A 23,626-nucleotide genomic window follows, 5' to 3' on the forward strand; every position below is an offset into this window, starting at 1 on the left:
CACCAGTCACAACTGAAAACAGCATTTCTGCAGGTGTATTTGTGGAACTGAAAAATTTTCTTCTTCTGCAGTCCAAAATTAGTTTGGTTTCAGACCATATGGCTGTTTGTTATTTCTTTTTCCCACCCTGTGATGGTCAGGTCTCCTCAGGAACCCCCAGAACTAAGTGCAGCCCTTGCAGCATCTGCTCCACTTGCAAGGCTTTCAGTTACCTCTGATCTCTTCAGCTTGGCACTAGATAGCTAGGCTTTTTTTTTTCATTCCGATTAAATTCTGAGTTCTTCTTAATTCTCCAAGTATGAGCCAACCATCCCACATAAGCCGTACATCACTTGTAAGAAGTGTGCTAGTGATGCAGTGAATGAAATTCTGAGGAAGAAGTCTTGAGCTGCAGGATCAATGTGTGCTGAGGCCACTGTGCCCCAGGTCAGCAGCCCCTGTCCCAGGGATCCAGCACATTCCTGCACGTCACAGTCGCCATCACCAGAAACTGCCACGGGAGCAGCGTCCAGCAGGGAAAGCAGCCACTCAGTTTGTTGTCTACCAGCAAAGAGATTGGCCTCTTCAAAGCCCATCCCTTTCATCGTTTCTCTGCCCTTGGAGTGAGAATAAGAACAGTAACAAACCGCACTGCCTTTGGCCACAGCAAATCCTGTCTCCCTGAAATCTGCCGAGAGCAAAAGTAAGCTGTGAAAGAAATCCCAGCTTAATAAAAATATCACAGGCTACATTGCAAGTTTGTTATCTTTACACTAAACAGGGAGAGTCCTGCTAACATACACTTTTTCAGACAGTATCCCTCCATTCCTTTATTTTTGAGGCCTTTTCTTTATATGATGAATATTCATGTTTTATCTAATTGCCCTTTGTAATCTAATGTCTCTCATAGCAGCCTTAGCCATTGGGGATGAAATACAATGCAGAATTTTAAACTTGGTGAGGGCTGTCAGTCATAGGTGGAACAGCCTGGCCGTGAGCAAACAGCAAGCCCAGCATGAACCTGGAGGAGGGTTTGTAGTAGTCAGCAATCATTGCAGAAAGCAGTAGGTGTGAAAAAGAAAGAAACAACATCGTGGTCAGTCCGTATACAGGTGGGCAATTGTTAACTTTATCACTGTTCTCCATTAATTATTATAATTATTCTTGTAGCTGTTGTATAGCGAAGATAGGAGCTGACTTTAGCAAGGGCTCACACCCACCTACAAGGTTTGCTTTCTGATAAGCCTGCATGCACAATACTCTTAAGTATTAATCATTCTCTTAAAGTGGCCTATTCCTGTTTGTTGTTGCATTAGGCTGTCATGTAATTTACTGGCTGGACATATGTTTGTGTTTTAGATACCCTCTTTGTGATGTTTTTCTGTAGCAGACACTCTGCATTGGCAATATCTTGGCTTTGTCACCTCTCACCAGGAGATAGGCTGAACCTCATCTGCTCTTGGAATTGTGTTTTTTCTGGAGTTTTCTTTGGCTCTTGTACTTAATTCTTCCAGGTTCCTGTTTAATCAATAATCTGTCTGTTTTCTATCCTTCCATCTTGTCCTGTGACCTTCCTTTTATTCTAGCAGGTGGCACAATTATATATATGTTTTTCTTGGTCTAGTCTGACAGGAGAATGAGCTGGTCTGTTCAGCAGGAAGCAGAGCTATTCTTAAAGGCACCCACTTGTTCCTTCCCTTCAGAAGAGAGTCCGAAGAACAGTTCTGCCTATTGTACTGAATCCTTTTGGTGCCTTCGTACGTATTCCAATTGTTGTCTTGTTGTGGGAAATGAGAAGGCAAGATCGTGGTTCAGATTCTGATGGACTCCTTTACTTTAGCACTGTCCTCTCCAGTTGCCTTGTATGTATTCAAAACATGCAAGAAGACAACTGGTACAGAACCTGTGTAGCAAACGGGATTCCCTTGCGTAGAACATGACCTGCTTCTGGGTCGTTTCCTCAGAGAAGGAAGCATTAGGCACCAGAATAGATGAACATCTGTTAAACTGGTGGATGGTTTTTGTGCTTGCTGTATTAGTTACTTTTTCTGCCAGTTAAGTATTTGTGCATTTTTTGCCAAATAGCAATACTTAATATTAATTCATGAAAAGTAAAACGCCTTCCAGGTATTTTCCAGGTTATCTTAAACTGTCAGTGGATCCCTTAGCCCCTGAGGGGCAAATTGCCCCAGGACCTTGTGTAGCTATCCAGGTTCTTCCACCACATGAGAGTGGAGCACGGAAACTGCTTCCCAACTGGAGGCTGAAAAGACAGCTGTCATTTACTCTAGATCAGTGATCATTTAACCACTATAACACTTTAATAACTCTTATCCCTATTTGTCTCTTCAGATTAAACCAGTACAGCTCTCACTTAATTTTCAAACTAAAATAGGATATATATTTTTTTAATTTGTGAAGAACTGGATCGAGTTGCCACGTATGCGGTTCTTTGTTTTAAGGAATTGTGGCAAAGGAAAAATAAAGAAGAAAATCAGGGATGTCAAGAAGTTTCAAGTGCTGATTATTACTGTACACCATGTGTAAGGTGAGGATTGCAAACAGTGGTTCAGTGGAAAAATGGAGTAAGTTCAGAAGAGGTTATGGCCTTTGCTGTTAGCCAGGTCACCAACTGTAGTCTTTTTACTGCTGATGCATCCTGCTGAGGTCTGAAAGTACTACTGAAAAGCCTGGTCTTTTGGAACCTGAGCTCCTTCCTACCTGGTGCTCAGCTTTGTGTTGGTTTTTATCTTCTGTATTAGAATTTGTGTAAATATTCCACAGAAGTAATTTAGCCTAAGTCGAGCAAGTTCCTGGAGAAAACATGTAGCTCAATCACAGTCACATGCGCTGACATCAGACTGTTCTGCTGGAACGAGCCCACGCTGGGTTGTTTCCAACAGGCCGACATCATTCATCATTATGTGTATCCACCTGTAATAGTAGAGGTATCACAGACATTTAGCAAGTGCAGCTTTGTTGTTATTAAAGCCGTAGAGCACATCACTCACTGTCCACTGGCCGAGGAATTAGTACTGCTGAATGATCCATTTCTGTTTGCTGGGCCTCACCGTGGCGCTCTTCACTGAACAGCAGAACTCTGCACGTTGGGCGCTGTCGGCCGTGCGTCAGTCTGTTGGCCTTCCACAGACTGAATGCCCTACGGAGGAGCACTGAGACAGTAGGCAGACAGCAGGTACAAGAAGTAGCTGTGTTTGTGCAGTCACTGTGGGTGAGCAGCGGAATGTTTGTAATCGGCGAGGAGGATTTCTCTATGGGAGCAGAAGAAGAGGTGCCCAGTTATTCCTCGCTGGAAAAGAGAAAAAGGAAGGAGCTCTGGGTTTCTTCCTTTTCACTGGAGGAGGTCCTGAGTTAGACTAACAGAACAGAAATATTAGTAGAATCCTATGTATTCTTCACATGTATTACAACAGCATGATTTTCCAAAGCAGCTCATTATCTGAAAAAAAGCAATACGGTCAACATAAATCCATAAAACAAAATTCAGAGAAAAGCATTGTGGTGTTAACCTTCCTGCTTTGTGTTGAGCCTGGAGTTATGGCTTGGGTCCTGTTTACCCATTTTACCCTTTGCTACTGGATTGCCCTGGTGACCTCCCTTTTTATTGTCACCTTTGACTCTGATTGTTGGTTTCATCACCATGGTGTTAGTGTAGCATTTGCAAGTAGCAGCTGTTTAACACATTGTACTTAAACTACTGTGTTTGCAGGACTCTGTTTACCCTCCTGATTTGGCTTAAGTGAGATGCATATCATGGCCAGTTAGCTCAGCAGAGCATCATGAAGGCTTATTAGTATTTTGGTACACGTGAACAGTTAATTCAAATACCAGTGTGTCTCATGGCTAAGCTTTAATTGTCTGCTTCTACAACGAGCATATGAAGATGAATTACATGGGGTCATTTGCTGGGAAAAAGCCTAGGGAACCCAAATCTCCCTTTCAGATTCAGGAAAATATGAAGTGGTAATTTGATGTGGGGGAAGAAACCAAAGATCTGGCAGTGCACAAAAATTAGCAATGGCGTATGCTGATTCTTGGATGTCATACTGTGGTCAGATGACATTTTATTGAGATCTTGCTTGTGTCCAAGACACATCAATACTGAAGTGGGACCTTGCCAATTAAAAGTATATTTTTTATTTATATACGTATATTTGGCCTTGTGACTTTGAAAGTACTCAAAGCTTGAATGGGCAGTTTTACACAGTCCTTGTTCCGAGTAAAATCATCTCAAACAACTTGAAAGTAGAGCAGAGCTAAAGGTAAATTAAGTAATAAACTGTTTCCTGATGAAAAGTGTTCGGTGTTCTTCACCTTTTGAAGTTCTCTCAATATCTCAACAGAAAGTTGAGAGTAGATTGAGTAAATGCAAGGACTCATCCCTGAATTCCAAAATAAACTGGACCAAATTAAAACTGTATCTCAGCTCTTCTCATAAAGAGCTCCATTCCCATTAGCACTTCATGATTCCATGCCATCTGAAACCTTTTTTATTAAAAACAGTTCAGAGGACAGTTGGTCCTTAAGAAGGAGCTGTTCTCCACTCCTTGTGGAAGTGGAAACATGATAAAATTTGGCTAAATTCTGTGCGTAAATCTTGACATAGCATGCGTATTTTCTCAGGATGACCTGTATTATACTAAAAGAAAATGCAACACGGTGTGCTTTTTCCCCGTTGCTTCCTGCTGGATGGTATCACACTTTCTACAGCACTACCAAAAATGTCTTTTCCATAGAAGACAGGATGCCTAAAGTGGCACCAAAATGCACTGTCAGCAGCAGGGCACGCTCACGGTGTTGGCTGTGAGCAAAACTGAGCTGAAAGCAGAGCTGTTTGTGACAGACAGCTTTATAGGTGATAATGCTCCAAAGTGAGTTAATTGTTTCCTGTTCGAAAAGACTCTTCACTCATCTCTGTAACACATTTTGTCCTTTCTTGAACAAAAGAAGAGTTCATTAGGAGCATTTTTCCCAACTGGAAATGCAAGTTAAGGAGACATTTATGTACATGGTATTGTTGGCTTGTGTTCTGAGGTAAGGCGCTGTTGACAGGATGGTTTATGATGCCAGAAGACTTTTCACCCTGCAGTAAGTATTTTTGTAAAGGTGTCCAATCATCTTTGACAGTGCCTGTCAACAGCAGTAGTGAAGGAATATTACTGACACTCTTCGTGTTTTATTTTCACCAACAGGTGCCAAGTAGCTCTCATCCTTATTAAGTGTAATGTCAGTAGCTCATTTGACACCCTGTTCCTAATCAACAAAGTTAGTTGACAAATCCTTAAAGTGTGCCATTAGATTTTGACAACATTCAGGATTATATTAATGATGCTGCTTTAATTAGTGCATAAATGTTTGTGAAATAAGGTGGAAAGGTGGTCAGAAGGAATATCTTGAGAAAAAGTAAATCCTGAGGATTGGAGACAGATTATCTAAGCCGCGTGCGTGAATGGTCCAGCTCCAGAACTGCCTGTCTATCCATTATCCAGAACATATACAGTTAAAGGATACTTTGTGTAACTCTCTGCTGGCTGGCATATATAGACAACAACAAACTAATTTTGTTACTAGCTATTCAGCTTATGTGAGTGGTCAACATCCTAAATTTCAACTTTGCCGCTGTTTTAAACAGGGCAGAAAAGTTATTCCATTTGGGTTTCCTCATATGTCCATTTATATATAGAATATACTGCATGCAAAACCACCAAGTAACTGTATTGAATGCTCAGATGAGGAAGTGTGCCCACTCATATAGCACACACAGGTGTTAGCACCGTATCTGGTAATCATTTGTGCTTCAGTGATACCCAGGAGGCCTTTTTCTGTAATGCCATCATTTTTACATGAACAATTGCTGTTACCAAAATCACTATTGTTGGTTGTTTTTTTTTTTTTTTATGTAGCACCAGATAGATGGTGACTGAGGCAGAAGGCTAGAGGAAAAAAAAAAAAGGAATTTCTTCATACAGCCATGGGGCCAAATGAGCTGGTTCTTCCTTTTCTCCACCACAGCCAGAGCTTCAATGGTCAAGACTGATAACACTCAATCCTGGCAAGATTCTCTCAATTTTTGGCTATTAGATGTAGAGTCCTTAAAATTATTTCTATCAAATCTGTTATTCTTTATACAATTCATAGATCAAAAAATCTGCTTAGTAATTAAATGAGTTTTTAACCAAGAATTGTGAGCTCCTTACCAGCCTGGAATGGCTGTGTTAAAAGGAGCTGGAGATATCAAAGAAAGCAAAGCTATAAGAATGTACTTGGTAGTAGACAGTCCTATGCTGAATATCTTTTGGAAGTTGTGTATTAACAGATCAGTTCTTGCATAAATTTACATGTAACTATTTACGCTCTATTTTAAAGAAGCGGGTAAGAAAATAGGGCTGAAAAAAAGACGAGAGGCAATGAATTGTGAAGGCACCCTAGAGAAAACAAAAAGTTAATAATCGAACAGAACTGTATTAGCATAGTCAGCCCAATGAAGTCATCAGAAATGTTTTCCAGTTTTTTGAGTGCCATCCTGAATCTGTACTTACTGGGCCGTTGCTATATTAGATGAAGCAACGTGAGTGCTGTGATTTATATCCTGCTTTTTCTGAAACGCGTGCATCTTTTTAGTTATCCGTTGTTGAGTTGTTCAGTCTGCAACCTTCGTGGCTGTGGGCTCGAGCCTGCTGACCTGAGAAGACTTGTTTTTGCAGGAGGTGCCAGGAGCATACCAAGGGCTGCATTCTTGTGACAGATGTGTACAAGACTGAAAATCAGTGCTGTTGTGTGTGGCAGCTTTGAGGTTTGGGGTAGTTTGGTTTCTTTCGTATCTTTGTATTTTGCAATATCTTTCTATTAGGGCAACACAGAATCATTAGCTGAGTTTCCTGAGATGCTCGTGCATCTGTCTGTCTCCTCCTTTGATTGCTTTTATTGACTGGTTTTAAATCACATCAGCTAGAGAGAAAGCTAAAATGATGTAAGATGGCACAGTATCCATAGAAAAGAATACCCTTATGAGTGCTCCAACCAAGTGAAAAGCTTCAGAGCTCCCAAGAAAAAGACTGAATTCAGGAAGGAGTCAGGAAGCACTTGCAGTGTTCTAATCCCACTGTTCATTTAACCACGGAATGGGATGACAGAGACATGTACTGGAATGTATGTTACTGGAAAAGTTGTATTGTGGAATGCTGTATGTTCAGTGATGTGTTTCATTAATATTTATTCAGTGGCAGTCTTATGCCAGAAATTTCTGATAGAGTGTTTAATTGCAAAAAAAAGCTATCTAAGAGAAGTACATTTAATGAACTAAGCTGCCCTGTCCACAAAACCTGCCAAGCTGCGAAAAGAATCGCTCCTGGCAATTTCAGGAATCATATTTAGGTCACTTTTTGAGACAATCTACAAAAAGAATCTGCTTATTCCAAAGCATACGTGACCCATCTAGAGCATGAAGGGGGAGAGCAAAGAATTTCCCTTACTTCTTAGGGGTGAATTCAGATAACTTTTTTTTTTTGTTACATCTATGTCAGCATTTCGCAGGAGTGAGACTGGCACAAGACAAAGATAAGGCAGTGTGCAGAGAGAAGCCTTTGTCACTGGAGTTTGTCAAGATAGAATGCTGTCACATTTCTAGCCTGAGGGACAGATGCCAGCTTATAAAAAGATCTTGCCTCATTTTAGCATATGAAATTATTACCTACAGATGATTTTGTCTGGATAGCTTTTGCAGCATTTATCTTCATTTCTGCCCTAGCCATTGGGCATGAATGCTGATGGGTCAGATATATTTTAAGTGACCATACCTCCTTGACTGGGTGATCAGCGCTAGAGACCTTGAAAAATTGACAAAAGTTTTCACCCTTTGAAAATATTCGGATGAATAAAGCAAATTGATGAACACCATTTTACAGAATTTAAGCTCTTGAATGAAGCACTCTAACATAGCGGTAACAGATCATTCCAAGTACAGAGCATCTTATCTTAAAAGCTGTACAGTTAATACTGTAAAAGGGAGGATTGTATGAAACGTGATTGATTCTTAAACCTTCTATCATAAAAAGTAGCTCCAGTTGTATAGGATTCCTGAGTAACTAAAAAAGGGTTACCAGAAAAGGTGAACCCTTAAATTGCAGACAAAGAGCTTCTGCTACCAATAGTATTACATCATCAAAATATCTTACAGACGCTCAGAAATAAGCTGTACTTCTGTATGTCAGTGAAGCAGCAAATTGAATTCTCATAATATGTTTTGAAAATGAGTCTTGTTAGGTTTGATGAGGTGGAAAAGGTACTGAGATCACTGGTTTGTTCCAGTACATTCAGTATGCTTTCCTTGGATGTTTGCCATGGCTAATCTTTTTAATGGCAATGTAGCTTGTAAACTTATTTGGTAGAAAGCAAAATGTCTCAGTTTCAGAGCATCACAGCAAGTAGGGTGGTAAATAAGTTTCTCTTCAAGCATGCAAGCCCTCTGGTTACATCCCAGAAATTTTATTTCAACACGTGTCCTGAAAACCTCAGTATTTCCATTATGAATTCAACCACAAGCAGGATAAAATATAGATATCTTTATTTTAAATACACGCACGCATGTAGGTAATATGCACCAGCTTAATGTTTTTAAGTATGTTTATTCGGAGTTCAGCTAATTCAGGTCCAGTATGCAAGAAACTGAGCCTTTCACAGCCCCTTTGGACCTCCTCCAAGCCCCTTTGGCTACGTACCCGTGCCATTCTGGAAATGGTCTGGGAAAACAGTGGTCCTTACAGCATAACCAGTGAGCATCAAATTCAAAGGTCCATCGTATTAAAGTAGTGAGAAGGCTTGGCTACGATCCACTCACAAAGAAAGCTTTGGACACAGCCTCCTGACGGTTGAACCTGAGGCTGCCAGTACCATTGCTTTCAGTGACTTCAGCCTCAGCTCTCCCAGGCCTGTACTCCGGAGATAAACAGAGTTAATTTTCAGGGTGTTCTGCAGGTCACAATAAACATTTTGTTGCGTTTTAAAGCTAAAACAGAACCTGCCGGAGACCCCAGAGTACATTCATAGTGATCCTATGACATAACTTCTGTTTTATCAGCTTCTTTGTGTGAGATGTTCAAAGGGGCTGCTTTTTGCCAATTAATTTTCTTAATTAGTGTTGTTGTTTGAGCCTGAGGTTTCAGGATGTTTGCAGGAGGCTGCTGACTGTTGTGATGACAATGTGTTTGCAGTTACCCATACAGCGAGGACTCCACCCAGGGAAAGCAGTACATGAATACACGATGTCCAGCCTGGTGTGACAGGATCCTGATGTCCCACTCAGCCAAGGAGCTCATTCTGAAAGTAAGTTTGGATCTGCAGCTGTACTGCTTCCCCCATGTGTCCCCACACCCCACCTGCTGTAGGGAACCTGCTTTGGCAGGGGGGTTGGACTCGATGATCTCTGGAGGTCCCTTCCAACCCCTACAGTTCTGTGATTCTGTGATTCTGTTTTACTTCAACAAGGTTAGGTACGGCTGATACCTTTCTGTGTGGCCCTGAATTTTCAGTTGACCAGAGCAAACCCTCACTAAGCTGGTGGCAGCACATACAGAATTATTAAACTTCAGTGCTTCCCATCGGAGAATCTGGATTTGTCCCAATTAACCCTTGGACAGTTACCAAAGCACAGGCTTTCACAATGCTTCATTTGATGTCTGAGTTCCAGTGCTGACTGACGATTTGCTCTCCTATAACACTTCAGAGCTTGTCAGGGCTGCATTTGTCAGTGCCCTACTGTGGCATTTCTGAACCGCGCTGGGAAACCATGCCTGGTTTAGAAAAGAATAAAAATGAATCAATAACCTCCATTAGTCTCGCTGTCAAGCCCCCTGTAAGTAACATAGGGAATAAGGTAATAGCAGGACTGTCATAATAAAAACTCAACACAGAGGCAGACAGAAGCAGCCAGGAGTGGCTCCCACTGAGGAAGGATGTTATTGAAGGAAAAGTCTGTGAAGGAACAGCTTGAGCTCCTGAGTTAAAGCGTAGTAGATATGGATTCCCTCTGTTGTTGATAATGAGAACTGCATTTCTCAAGAATGTGTCCGGCCCTATGTGGGTCAAATGTTCTGTCACTGTCCACTGAAGGACAGCCTACAGCAGACAGACTCCTAACTCTAGTATACCAATTAAGTTGGTGTAAATTTAGACATTCTCTTAGAGTTTAGAAATAATATTTTGCAGCATTTTTAGAATATACGGTTCCTCTTAGGATTTCAGTGCCTAGAGGTCAGATAAGCTTAGTGATGCTCTATTCAAGGCTAAATGACCTAATTGTAGTTCAGTAGGAGCCTTACTGGTCCCTTGTTTTGTCTCTTTCCTTTACTTTGCTCTGCTCTCCTGTTTTCCGTAGAGACACTGAACCAGATGAGCTAGTTACATGTGCCAACGTGCGCTGCTTCTGTTTTTTCCTGTGTGTGTTTGGTCATGGCAAGAACATGGAGATCTGTTCTGCTGTGCTGTCAGTTCCTAACAGACCCCAAACCCATCAGGAAATCAGTGCGTGAGGAGATCTCAGCCATGGCTTTCTGCTCTGTGTGAGATCCCTCCCGCTGTGCGAGCAGTGGCCATAACTGCCATGCAGAAAGGACTGTGCTGTGACTTCTCAGCTCTGCTGCACTGCGGCTGCTTTGCTGACCAGATTGTTTACCTGTCACGTGCATAACAGTTTTACAAATGCCAAATTGCCCAAAGTCATCTGTCTATCTGTATTTTTCTCTATAACCAGTACAGTTTAACAGGAAGTAATCTTTGCATATAAATCTTTTTTTCTTCCATTTAAAGTAATGAAACCCTTGAAACTTGGTTCCCTGAAGTTTATAACCTTCCTGTTCTCTCTCCCATCAGGGCTATTTACCTCATGATTAGACTGTTTGCTTTGCAGTATATAACTCACTGAAAGGCTGAGAACATTTTTATGTAGCTACTCACATTTCAGTCCAGCATACTTCCTCACACGTTTTAATGTATGTGTCTGCATGATATCTTGAAGTTTCACCTAAAATTTTAGACAATGCCTGTATTACGGAACTTAATGAAAAACCATTATAAAGCCAAGAGGAATATAGGCTTTGTAGTAAGAACAGTAATGTCAGAATCAAAGTCATTCGATCTTCTTCTACAGAACTAGAATAGGAAAAATGGAGGCTCTACCCAAAATATTACAGATAGCGCCTGGCGCCCCTGGAATTCCTCAAGAACAAAGGATTAAAACCATGGAAAGAGTGGCCAATGGGGCAAGATTTTTTTTTAAAACTATGAATAAGGAGATAGAAGTGTACACAAAGGCTTGAAGAGTGTAAACAGTACAGAGGGAAAGGAATTCTTTCAGATTATCTGGGGGGTATAACTTGGATATAATGGGAGAAAATTAAACAAAAGAAAACAAAGGTAGAGCATTAAAGAAGTTAGTAGCTGTGAGGTCAGTTAGCCAGTTTTTGGTCTCAGTGGAACAGAAATGCAGTCAGCTGGATCATTCAGAGCTTACGTTTTAAAACTGCGTGCTGTGTTTTCACTGCAGTTTTGTACTTTCAAATCAGGAGCGTGCCGTCTGGGACATTTCCAGAAACGTGTGTGCAAAACTACAAATATGAAGGAAGCCAAACAGGCATGGGTGTGTAACTCTGTGAGCTGATACCAAGGAAAGAGTTAGCTTATCTGGATCAAAAATAAACTGTAATTGTGGCTCATAAAATTTATTGAATATATTAAATGGAAAAGAACCAACAGAGGAAAGAGCGAAATGGCGGTGCTCATTTCTGTGGTTTTGTGCAGCCATCAGCATTTGCTTTGCCACTGAGAATGTATTTCGCTGCAGAACCTTACGCCTTGATGTGTAGGAAGGAACTTAGGAAACAAAAAGCAAATTTTAATTAACTAATTACAGTATAATAAATCCTTGAAATTTAAATCATAGAATCATAGAATAGAATCATAGAATCACAAGGTTGGAAACGACCTATAAGATCATCTAGTCCAACCGTCTCCTCATCACCATGGCCACCGCAAGCACTAAACCGTATCACTTTTTATTAATTATATCAATATCAATTTTTAAATATTTTTGGTGTGTTCCAGTTAGGTATTGGAAATTCTTATGAGGGTAACTGTTTGGTGGTGTTAATTCTTACAGGCAAATAAAGAGTTTATTTTTCTGCCTTGGCAGATCTGTATTTTATTTCAAACAGAAATTGTAAAGCTGCCTTTTAACCCTATGTGAAGAAAGAACAGTATGCACAAGTTGCCACGCTGTACAGTGGGCTCTGCTACACAGTAGGCATTACAGATTGTACAGACATGGGGCTGTGAACAGCTTTCATGCAACATCATCTATCATGCTATGGTCGGTTACCTCACCATCATGTTATTTTATGCCTCCTGAGCCCTAAAACACCAAAGGTTGCCCACTGCTAGGGAGCTGTGTTGACGCCTGATAGCGTGAAGTAATGAATGCTCAGCCAAGTGTATATTGTTTCTGCTTGTGCACTGCTGTAATTTGTTTATCTGTCCAAAGATTATGCAGTTGAAAATCCACAATTTTATGCTGCCTTTGTAAATTATCAAGTCGCTTTTGATGAATGTATCCCCACTTCCGATGCTAGTGGCATTATGATCTTGAAATATTGGAAAGGGCTCATGCATACAATGCAGAAGGTTATGTTTTTATATTTTTGGCAGACAACCGTGCTATAAAGTAAATCTGACCTTAAGCTTCCTTACTGCATTAAAGATAATTCAGTTTTAACTTTATAGTCCAAAATGCTGGTGTTTATAGAATGTTACTGCCCAGTCAGACCTGACTGATTACAGATGAGAAAGTCTTGACTGTTTCATACTAAATAAATTAGTATTGCCAGCCAGTTTAAAGAGCATCGCCTGTGGTTGTATGAGAGACTTCAGAGTGTGCAGATTGCAGACTGAATTAGCTGGTAGAAAATGTTTAGCATAATAAGAAATTGCCGTGTATGGCAATGTGTTTGTGTTTATTCCTGAAGTACTGTGCTGGAGAAACAAAACATTCTGAAAATTATATTGTGTTGCGAATGGCTGAAAGATGAATGCATTTTGTGACCCGTGAAAGTACAAATGCTAAAGAAGTCAGTGTGTGAGCGTGTAAGGATTCAGCGCAGAACAAAATGAAAGCAATTCATAATGCAGATTGGAGGAATATCATATGTCATTTCCTGCTGATTTTCCCAAAATCACTTAATGCTTTTTTCAAAGAAAGGAGTGTATATCATGGAACTGATAGAAGATTGTATTCCTGAAGTGTAAATAATTTGTATCTCTGAACATTTAAAATCAACTGTGTGAGGAAATAAACTCATCCCATGGGGCAACATGGATTGCTTGGAATTCAAAGAGCAACAGAGAGAGATCCTAGCCAACTGCATACAGTTGTGTGCTGCTCTTAAAAGGAAGCAGGCAGTGCAGTGGGCTGCGTTCCGCAGGCACAAGGTTTGAATACAAACCTAAGGAAAGATTAACTTAATCTATCCAAATCTAACATTTCTTAAGGCCCCAGAAGCAAGGAGTGGGCACTGTGATTTCATGAGTTAATTTATGTGTACAAATGGCTGCAGTCAGTACTGAATGTGAAGATTCTTTCTGCAAGTCTCTCTCAGGAAAAGCCGAGAAAAGATGTGTTACTGTATGAGCATCACCTGTTCTGTGACTCTGTCCCCTAATTGTGTGATTCCATAAACCGTCCTCATTCAGGAACCATTCTGAATTATTTGTAGTACAGTAATTTGTAGTACAGTACAGAAACATTCCCCTGTTTCTGTAAAGTGGAGGACAGCTGAACTGACAGCTCTTGTTTATTCCTGTTGGTGGTTTTGTTGTTGTTGTTTGTTTGTTTGTTTTTTAAACTAGTCAGAAAATGATGAGAAGATTGTAATATATGACCACATTGGGCCAAACGTCTGCATGGGGGATCACAAGGTAAATAAACAAAACTTTATGTTGTTCTGTTTTCTTTTCTTATTAGGGAGGGAATGTGTGCAATAGTTTCTTTTAATTTTACATGTAAGGCAGTAATTCCTCAACTTGGTAATTTGAATTGGAAGCTGTGGGATTATTTTAAAGTTGAATTCAGCCAAAATCAGCCAATGAAGCAGATACTTGTATGAAACCAAACAAGGAGGAGGATGGTGTGTGCTGGAAAGAAAATATGATACTGTACAAAACGAGTAAGGAACTGATGTGTGCACACTTACAACTATCCATGTAAAACATAATCTTTTTCTTCGGGTTTTCAAAAAATGCTTCCGATACATCATTTAATTTAATGTGGAACCCAGCCAGTTACCCATAAAGTAGCATATTGGCAGATCCGTACTTAAGCAACATGTAAGAAAAAGAATATTGAATTCTATAATAAGTAGCAGTTGTTTCAGTGAAGAAAAAGAAAGGGATTTTACAGACAGCTCTGCTGAGGATATCAGAGGAAAAGCTGAGGCAGAACTGCAGAAAAATGGAGTGTTTGCTCTCCTTGAAGTGCCGGGTCAGGGAGTGGGAGGGGACTTCTGATGGCAGCTGCAGAATTTTGTGATTGAGTACCTTCAGAAAAAGCCAGCTTGGAACTTGCTCAGCTCACAGCTGTGCAACAGTGGTGGTATTCTGTGCTAGAGGTGGTGTTAAAGCTCCCGAATGGTCGTTCTGGGGTGGGTGGTGCGTAAATACATGCGGATAAATATGTGGATAAATCCAAATTGATAACTGTGTACTTCTGTTTGCCGTGGTCAGTGTTCTTCTGAGACAGAGCACTTTTTTTCCTAAGACTGCACTTAAGGAACATGTGATCCCAATGTAAGAAGTAGAGGTTTACTGCTTCTGCAGCAAACTAAGTTTGGTGTGTCAGTGGCTGACAGACACTGCAAAAACGATCGTATTTGTTTCTTCTGTCACTGCTGCACTGAACATGGATTTTTGCTCAGCTGAGCTGATTCTGTGATAGGCTGGAGGTGCATGGGAAGCCCTACCTGCAGGAATCAGTGGGAAATGGTCCCTTGGATTTCAGTGGGAGCAGAGAGCTGCGATAGCTCTCGTGCTTTTTGTCATTCAGTTAATCCAAGAAATCGTTGCACCGCTTTGTTTCCAGTCGTAGGGTTGTTCTTGTGTGTTTATTACTGTTTGAAAAAGAAAGATTTCCAATGTGTAACTCCTGTTTCTCCTGACTTGCTGCAGCCTGTGTTCCTGTCCTTTCGAATAGCTGCTGGGGCAGGTAAACCTATTGCAAATGTGCACAAGTGTTGTGTCGTGCAGTGATGTGGTGGTAAATATCATTTTTTTTTCCTTTACGTTTATATTTTCTACATCATTGCCCCTGTGTTTATTTTTCTTTTTTTAAAAAAATGCCAATTCTGCAACAGGAAAAAGATGCCTTCGGAACGAGAAGATTTTCCATGAAACAACACTGTAGCGAGGAGGGGAGGAATGGCAGCATCCAGAAATACATACCCGTAACAGCCGTGTCGATACGTCCTGAGTGCCACATTCTTAGACTGCTGATCGTACACTATGCTTCAGCATCTGGACTCTGTTTGAGAAAAGCCTCACATACCTCACTGTCTTGTATGTTCATGTGACATCAAGTAGAAACGTGGAATTATTTTTTATATATGTATGTCACGATTCTGTTGCCAAAACTCTAAATAGACAGCAGAGATGTTATGTATTTTAGACTTCACAACCTTCAACTTTTAGTAAGTGTTTGTCGATGATGTGGAAAAGTTAATTCATCATATTCTAAACTTTTATAGGTGTCATGCCTGACATTATATTATCTTTACCACTTTGGGGTTTTGTACATTGGATTGTATAGATGGAGATATCGATGGTTTTAAATGGTATTTTCTTTGTCGACCAAGGCTTATGGTTTGTGTTTTAGTTTTAGTGTTTTGTTTTTCATTTTTATAATTCTTTTCTCAAGTTATTTACTATACTGCCATGTTTCATGGTTTTTGAATCACACAGCAGCTGCTTTCTATACATACATATGTGTGTGTATATATATGTATGTATGTGTATATATACACAGATATATAAATAATTTATAAACCTGACCAAAACTTATGCTAAATATACTTTCGGATATGAATGCTTGAGAGTGCCATATCAGCAGTAGTGTTGGAGCCGTAGCAGGTTTAGTTAGTGAACATCAACAACCAACAGTTATATAATAAATAATATATAGCAGTGCCATCCTCGATACGGATATATAGCTTACTCTATAGTACATATATTAGCAGTTTCACTTTGTTGCTCCTATAATCCCTTCTTTCTATGTACTATTAAGGATTGAATGTGAAGTTCTTAGCTAGGTTTGGGTGTAACTTTCCAGAATTTTGTAAACTGTTTTTGTCTGTCCTTTGTTACTGTTTTATGGTGCCAAGTATTCTGTATTAAAATAACAACAATATGGGAGGAGAAACTAATGGTCTGCTTCAGGTAGCAACTCTGTTGGACGCTGGCTGTATACGTACAGTGCTAAAGGAAGGAAAACGGACCGTAACTTGCCCTGGTTGGCAGCTCAGTGCAGCTGTCGGGATCATCCTGTTAGTAACATTTTTCTCCACCACTAAATACAACATTAAAAGGTGATTAGGGAGTCTGTTGATGAAACACAAATGTATGTTTTATTGATTTAATTTAGAACACTACAGAGTTCATGGACTGCGTGATGGCATTAGATTTATGCTGGATTTTGGTATAAATCACTACCATTGAAATGATTTGGTGTCTGCTTGCAGAATGTTTTCTCAACAGTTCAATCCGTACTGTTCCTACTGAGTACTGCTGCTCGAAGGGTGTCTGCAGCTCTGTATTGTTACTGTGCCATGTTGCATTATAACCACACCGTAATTCTATTTAAGCAAACTCAACTCATGGTAACTTCGAAGGCCTTTAGAAATGAGTACTATGGTTCTCAAGCAATAAAACTGATCATGGTGAACGTTCGTGTGTCTCTCCCTTCAATGCAGGCATCACAGATTGCTGTGAAATGATTGAATTGTTAGATTCCATACTAATGATTACCTTTTAATCTCCTGCCAATTAACAGGGTCACTTTTTGAGTGAAAACCCATATAAGAGAACATACTTGTGGTGTTAATCAAAACATAATGCAAACTGAGAAAAAGGCGTTGAGTGCTCTGTATTGGAGTGTTCACATACGGAGAGGTACAGCTTTATGAGCTATTGATGAGATGCCAGTCTCCGTAGCTCAATAAATATGCCACCGTAAAGTGCTTCCTGATTATCTCTGTGTTTGGGGGGGGGGGAGGGAGAAAAAAAAAAAGAAGAAGACTGCCTTCGAACTCAGACTGAAGCCTCATTGATGGATAAATTCAGCAGAGCTATAAACTGAGAGGCCGTAAATAGTCCCAACCCATCTGCAGCAGTCAGTAACATGGTGACCCGGCACGATAACCTGTGGAGTTGAGAGTCTCAAATTTAACGCGTAGAAATTCATAGAATGCAAATTTAACATTAAAAGCAAACAAAAAATAATAATTAAAAAAAAAGCGCAGTCTGCGGGGCCGTCGGGGCTCCGTCCCACACCGAGCGGAGCTCCTCCGCTGAGCAACGCTCGAACCGCTCCGCTGCCGCTCCCCGCGCAGAGCCCCGACCGACCCCGGCGCGGAGCAGCGGCCCGCTCCCATCGCAGCCGCCGGGGCGGCCCCTGGACGGAGCGCTGCGGTTCCGCGTTCCTCGTCCTGTGAAAGGCGCGCACAGCCGATACATATCGTCGCGTTCCGCGAGGCTCGTTTCGTTTTAAGAAATAAGGAGCGGTAACGGGCGTAACTGTTCCCCGCTTTCGGGGTGGGTGTTTTTGATCGTGCCGATCTCCACCGAGAGTCGGGCAGCCGCGGCGCCGACGCCGTGTCTCGGTGACCAAAACAGAAGCGGAGATTAATTTCTAAATCTGATCGACTCCGTCCGTAGGGCGGCACGGCGGGGTCCCGCAGATGCCGGCGGCAGTGAGGGGGAACGCGGACCCCGCTGCCCTGCGCTGCGGCAGCCGGGCGGGAGACGCTCTTCCCGTCCCTGAGAGAAGCGCTGCGCAGCGGACAGCGCGGGGCGGCTCCGCGGAGCTGCTTCTCCGCATCTCGGGAGCGCCGCACAGCTCTGCGGGAGGCGGCCCGCAGCTCGGGCACCGCCTCGGGCTGCCGCGCAGCAGCTCAGAGGCAGAAATCGCGTCTCGTTCGTTTAAAAAAGTAGTCGAACTGAAGCAGAACGACCGTGGAGCTGCCTCGCACCCGCCCGGCCTCGATACGCTCGAGGACAGCAAAGCGCCGGGCGGCTGCGAGGCCTCCGAATGACGTCGGGCTGACGGCGCGGCGGTCCCGAGCCTAGGATGCGGGCGCTGCGGACCGAGGCTCGCGGTGGAGGAGATGGCGCTGGCGACGGTCTCCGCCGCGCTAGAGGCGGTTTTGCCCTCGGTGGCCGCACTGCGGCCGCCGTCCGGGCTCCGCCTTCCGCTCCCCGTGGCAAACGCCGCAGCTGCCGCGGCCGTCTGGCCGCTTTTCCGTACCGGTGCAGTTTGACCCTCGACCCCGAGTGTCACGGTGCACTCTTAGACCCACGCACCACCCGTATGTTCCCGCTGCGGGCAGCCACCGTACGCGGGAATGGCACGCTGTACCGAACGCCGCTCCCGACACCGCTGTCGGACTCGACCTTCCCGGCTCAGCCCCGGCCCCGCCACGCCAAACCCGTCCTGCGGAGCGCTGCTGCCCGATCCCCGCCCGCGGACTGCCACGGGATCGGAGCGGATAGAGTCTCCCCGACGGCGGTCCTTCGGCACTACGGCCCCGGAGCGTTGCGGCAGCCCGGCCCCGAGCTCCCCCGCCCCGCGTCCAGCTGCGATTCCCGCAGCACGGAGGTGCGGCCCCTCTTGCCCGGTTTGAGCAAAAAGCGGCACCACTGTGGAAAGCACGCTGAAGGCAAAGCGTGTTAAATAATTTATTGATTTATACGAAGTCTTTCCAACCAGTGTGGAGACGACAGCATTAATCCAATTTAAAATCAGGTGTCCTTTTTTTTTTTCTCTCGCTTTTTTTTTTTTCCCCTCTTTTGATATTATTAAGCATAAAATCCGGAGGCAGAAGAAATCAAACCGCCAAACCCCTGAGCAGAGGGAGGGAGTGAAAGAAAACGCCGTTTTTACACTAGAAATATACATCACAAAATCTGAAGTTCACTATGTACAAAGTGGCCACGCTGGGGTTTTGTGCTCCTTACAAAACGTTGACAAACGCTGATTGTTAGGAGCAGGAATTGGCTGAAAGAGAGAGGAGCGAACCTGAAAGGGACATAAAAGGAAAACCAAGAAGTCGTAAAGATTCCTCTGAAATTTACATCGATGAGAAAGAAAATAATTTCATAACTTATTCTGTAAAAAATATATACATTTCACATACATCTCGGGCTGTACAATACACCACTTCAACATCCAGCCGCACCACTCACAACGTGTCCGAGCTGGTGCTGCAGGGGCTGACGAGGGCGAGGTTCGTGGATTTGTGCTTTTTCAATAGCCTCGTAATTTTCTCATCATCTGAGTTGGGGTCCAGTGGTTTGTTGTATTCGTCATCGTCCTCATTGTCCGAGCTCTCCTTCAGCTTCTCCGTCTCCGAGTCGTGCTTCTTCTTCGCCGAGGCCATCTCTGCCGCGTGCCGCTTCCGCCACTTGGTCCGTCTGTTCTGGAACCACACCTGGCCCCGAGAGGAGCGCTCAGCTCGGCCGGCCCCGCGCCTCTCCCGCCCCATCCCGGCCCCGCGGGGGATGGCGGCCACACGCGGGGGTCAATCGTCTTGGCCCCGCGAACGAAGCAGCGCGGCGCCGGCAGCGGCACGGCTACGGGCAGAGCTCGTCCGCGCCTCAGGGCTCCTAACACCGCTGCCAAAACACCGCGCGGCTCCGCACTGAGCAGTGCCGAGCAGCGGCCACCGGAGCAGCCCACTGCGAGCAGCGCCTACGGGCTACGTTGAGCGATGAATTCATATAGGGAAATTTTTTAATCGTTTGCAGCATAATGAGCTTTAAGCACGAAGTAAGTTACGTAGAAAATAAACTAAAAAAAAATCTGTTCAGTATCCAAATGGTGTAATTTAAATTATCATCGACTTAAGAAAAAAAAAATAAAAATGCCCCGCGTGGCAGCGGCACGATTCTGAGTGCAAAAGAGAGCGGACGGCGGGACCTACCTTCACCTGGCTCTCTGTCATCCCCAGTGAATAAGCGAGCCGCGCTCGCTCGGGCCCCGCCAGGTACTTCGTCTGCTCGAAGGTTTTCTCCAGAGCAAAAATCTGCTGCCCCGAGAAAGTCGGCCGCGAGTGCTTCTTCTTCCCGTCTTTGTCCAAAACCATTCCCGTCTGAGCTGGAAACGGAGAAAAAACAGCTCCGTCAGGAGGGGTTCGCGCTCGCCGCAAGTCGCGCCCGACTCGGGATTTGGGGACTGAGGAAGGGGATTGGGTCTGCCCCGAGGGTCCGCCGCTCCGCAGAGGGGCACAGTGCGGAGCCACCTCCGCGTTCCGCGGGTTCCAGCTGTCCGCGCCGCCCTCCGCTCGCCCTCCGCGGCTCGGGGCGGGGGGAAGAAGGAGGTACTGCCAGGCGCGCCCCGCAGCGTCGCACTTACCGGGACAGGTGAGGCGCGGGTCCCGCCACGGAGAGCCCTGCACCACTCCCGGCCAGAAGATAGGCGGCCGCCCCGGCAGCTCCGCCAGCGGCTTCGGATACCGGGAGACGGCGGCGGGCCCGAAGTACACCCCGGCCGAGGCTGCCAGGCCGTTGATGCGGGGCAGCCCGCCCAGCAGGTTGCCGGCGGCGCCCACGGGCCGCCCCAGGATGTCGCTGATGCCGTGCGGCGTCCCCAGGGGCAGCTGCGTGTTGAGGCCGCCCAGGGCCGGCGCCTTGAAGCCGGAGGGGTTCTGCAGGGCGTAGGGAAATAGAGAGCTCTTCATCTCGGCCATGTTGTGCAGCGCGGCCAGCGGCGTGCTGCCCAGCACGAACGCGCTCTGCCGGTTAGCATCCATCTGCCCCACCGCTAACATTGGCGGTCATCCACGGACGCCGGTCCTGCTCCGAGCGGGGCGAAGCTCGCGGTACGGCCCCGCGCGAGGAGCGCCGGCACGGTCCTCTCTCCGCTCGTGGGTCGCGGGCAGCGGCCGCCGGTAAAGTTTGCTCGGAGCGAAACAACCTCTGCACCGAGCTCCGACGGCACGGTGGGAGTAGAGAAGCGTCACTACCGGAGCGCGCCACGTCCCGGCTGCCTGCGGCCCTACGCCGCGCGGGACTCCGGTAGGCGCCGCACGATCGGCTCCGCGCCTTCGCCCGCGCGTCCGAGGCCGCGCCGCGCCCGGGGCGCAGATAACCGCGCGGGCACCTGCGAGCCGCGTGCCTATTGGGTGGCCGCCACCCCGCGCTGCCGCCGCGGCCCAATCGGAGGGCGGAGAGCTCTTCCACCGCGACACGTCACGGCGCGCCGGACGGGCGGGCCCCAGAGCCGAGGGAGCGCGCGGGGGGCGTCCGCTGTCCGCTCCGCCCCACCGCCCCGTGCCGTCCGCGGGGATTCGCCTCGGCGCGGAGCGGCCCGGCCTCGGAGGCTGCTGCCCCTCGACCAGCGCGGGGCCGCGGAACGGAGCGGGGCCATCGTACGGCGCCTATCTCCCACTGATACTCGGCTCTGTCTTCGCCGCTGTGGTACTCGTCGGGACCCTCGCGGGACCGTATGTGGTGACGGCGGCGGCTCTGCTCGCGCCCGGCACCGCTGCGGGAATGGCGGCACCTCCTGAGCGGAACGGCCGCGCCGATGGCGCCGCCCCGGAGCAGTTCCGGACCGAACTGCGCGCACCGTCCGGGAAAGAAGGTATCGGACCGAAAATAATTCTGGAAGCAGGTTCGTAACGCGTTCTTTGCCTTATGAGTGCCTTCTGACGTATTTTGATTCATCGCCAATATAGGATAATCGCTAACTGATGAACGAGTGGGGAATTAATATTTGTCGAAGTGTTCGTAGTGACCGAGAGCGGAATGGTTTCGATGGGCACGGCGCTCGGATGTGGCCGTGTCCGTTCTCGGACCTCCTTCGGGTGTTCAGCCCGATGCCGCCGCATTCGTGCCGCCGAAGCGCATTCGGGACGGAACCGTCCCAGCTCGAGCCGCGCTCTGTTTTCGGGCGCTCAGGTAAGAAAAGACGCAGCAGAGCAGCTCGTTGTGCGTCCTCGTTGAGGCGTAACGTACGTACGTGGGGTTAGCAACGGCACTGCTCCAAAGGACGTTCAGTAAACCACTTCGTTGCTGCGTTACGTTTTCTGTTGTAAACACCAATAGAGAGAGCAGCGAGGGCTACGCCGGGTTCTCACCCCAGCATTACGGGCGCGATGGCCGGTGCGGTTGTCCCGGCGGGCGCGGGGCTGTGGGAGGTGGCACCGCGCGTCTTCTCTCTCCCGCGAGCCGGCCCTGTCGGCGTCGTCCCCCGCCGGGACTCACTTTCTTTGCACGGACCGAAGGCCGAGGTAGGAGAGCGACAGCCGCCAGCCCTCGCTGTGCGGAGGTGCAGAGGCCCCGATGGGGCGATGCGCGGCCGGTCGGGATGGGACGAGACGGGATTCTTTGCCAGCCGGCCCGCCGCTTTCCCGGAGGTTGCCCGTGTCCACTCCCCAAATCCCCAACCTCCCCGCCAAACTCTGGTCGTTTTCTCGCGTGTCGCACCGCGCAGGCACTGTGTGCACCCTGTGTCCCGCGGGCAGTCTCGAGGCTCTCCTCACGCTCTCGGCCTCTGGGTCACGTAATTTCTCCAGCATTCAGCCCATAAAACTGCGCGGTGGGGTGGGCCAGCAGATCATGCTACCGACGGCAGGTGTTACAAATTAACTGTGCTTATGTTCCTGTTCCGTGACTTCCCTGCAATCTAAGACACCGTTTTTTTCCACACGTGGAAGTACGTGCGGTTGTCCCCGCAGAACTCCCGAACTCGTTCACTGCCTTTCATTACGGCCTTCCGAGGAGGCGGGGCGCAGAAGGAGCCACCCATTGACCTCCGTGGGACTATAAGTGGTACCTCCGGCCCCCCTTCCCGGCACCAGCCGCGGCCCCGGCCGCTTCTCTACGCCCCGGGGCTGCGCACTTCGCCGGTCCCGGGCGCTCCGTGCGTTTCCGGCAGAACCTCGCGTGCTGCGCCCCGGCATCGCCGCGCTGATGGCTTTGCCAGAGGAGTTTTGAGGTGGGAACCAAGAGGTCTGAGACGTTTCTAATAAGACGTGAATTCAGTGCTGGTAAGCTCCCGAGCTGGGTTAACGTGAGAACGCTGGCTCTCCGACGCACGGGTGTGCGCGTTAACGCGTGGCCGCTCCCCGGAGGCCGTCACGCGTGGGCCCGGCAGCGCCGGCCGGGGTACAGCCGCTCCTCGTCCCGCGCCCCACGGCGCGTGCTGGCGGCGCCCCCTGGCGGCTCTCGGTCGGGTCGTGGCTCCTCTTGGGCTGGGAGCGGCGGCAGCTGTCGGGGTCACGGGGTGCCGGGCTCGGCGCTGAGGCTCCGCGTGTTCCCCCGGAGCGGCCCCACGGCACAGCATGGCGGCGGGACGCGGGGGCACCGTTCAGAC

At 46.5% G+C, this 23,626-nt stretch overlaps 2 protein-coding genes across 2 annotated transcripts in view; one reads left to right on the forward strand and one right to left on the reverse strand.

Moving 5' to 3' along the window:
* The window catches only part of INPP5A (inositol polyphosphate-5-phosphatase A), a gene marked incomplete at its 3' end in the record, with an annotated part of 209,557 nt that extends 194,269 nt beyond the window's left edge, over positions 1-15,288 (forward strand). Inside the window, exons 13-15 of the mRNA XM_079535402.1 lie at positions 9,210-9,321; positions 13,894-13,962; positions 15,208-15,288. Coding sequence (XP_079391528.1) covers positions 9,210-9,321; positions 13,894-13,962; positions 15,208-15,288 — 262 coding nt within the window. The remainder of the gene's footprint in view (positions 1-9,209; positions 9,322-13,893; positions 13,963-15,207) is intronic.
* A 4,202-nt stretch (positions 15,289-19,490) lies between these two features.
* On the reverse strand, positions 19,491-21,077 carry NKX6-2 (NK6 homeobox 2; the record flags this gene model as incomplete). Its single annotated transcript, XM_079536594.1, has 3 exons — positions 19,491-19,739; positions 20,232-20,404; positions 20,663-21,077. 3 exons carry the CDS (start codon positions 21,075-21,077, stop codon positions 19,491-19,493), a joined length of 837 nt encoding a protein of 278 aa, XP_079392720.1.
* Between the last annotated feature and the right edge of the window lie 2,549 nt (positions 21,078-23,626).

This window comes from Tetrao urogallus (assembly GCF_951394365.1).
Source record: "Tetrao urogallus genome assembly, chromosome: 5".
NCBI lineage: Eukaryota > Metazoa > Chordata > Aves > Galliformes > Phasianidae > Tetrao > Tetrao urogallus.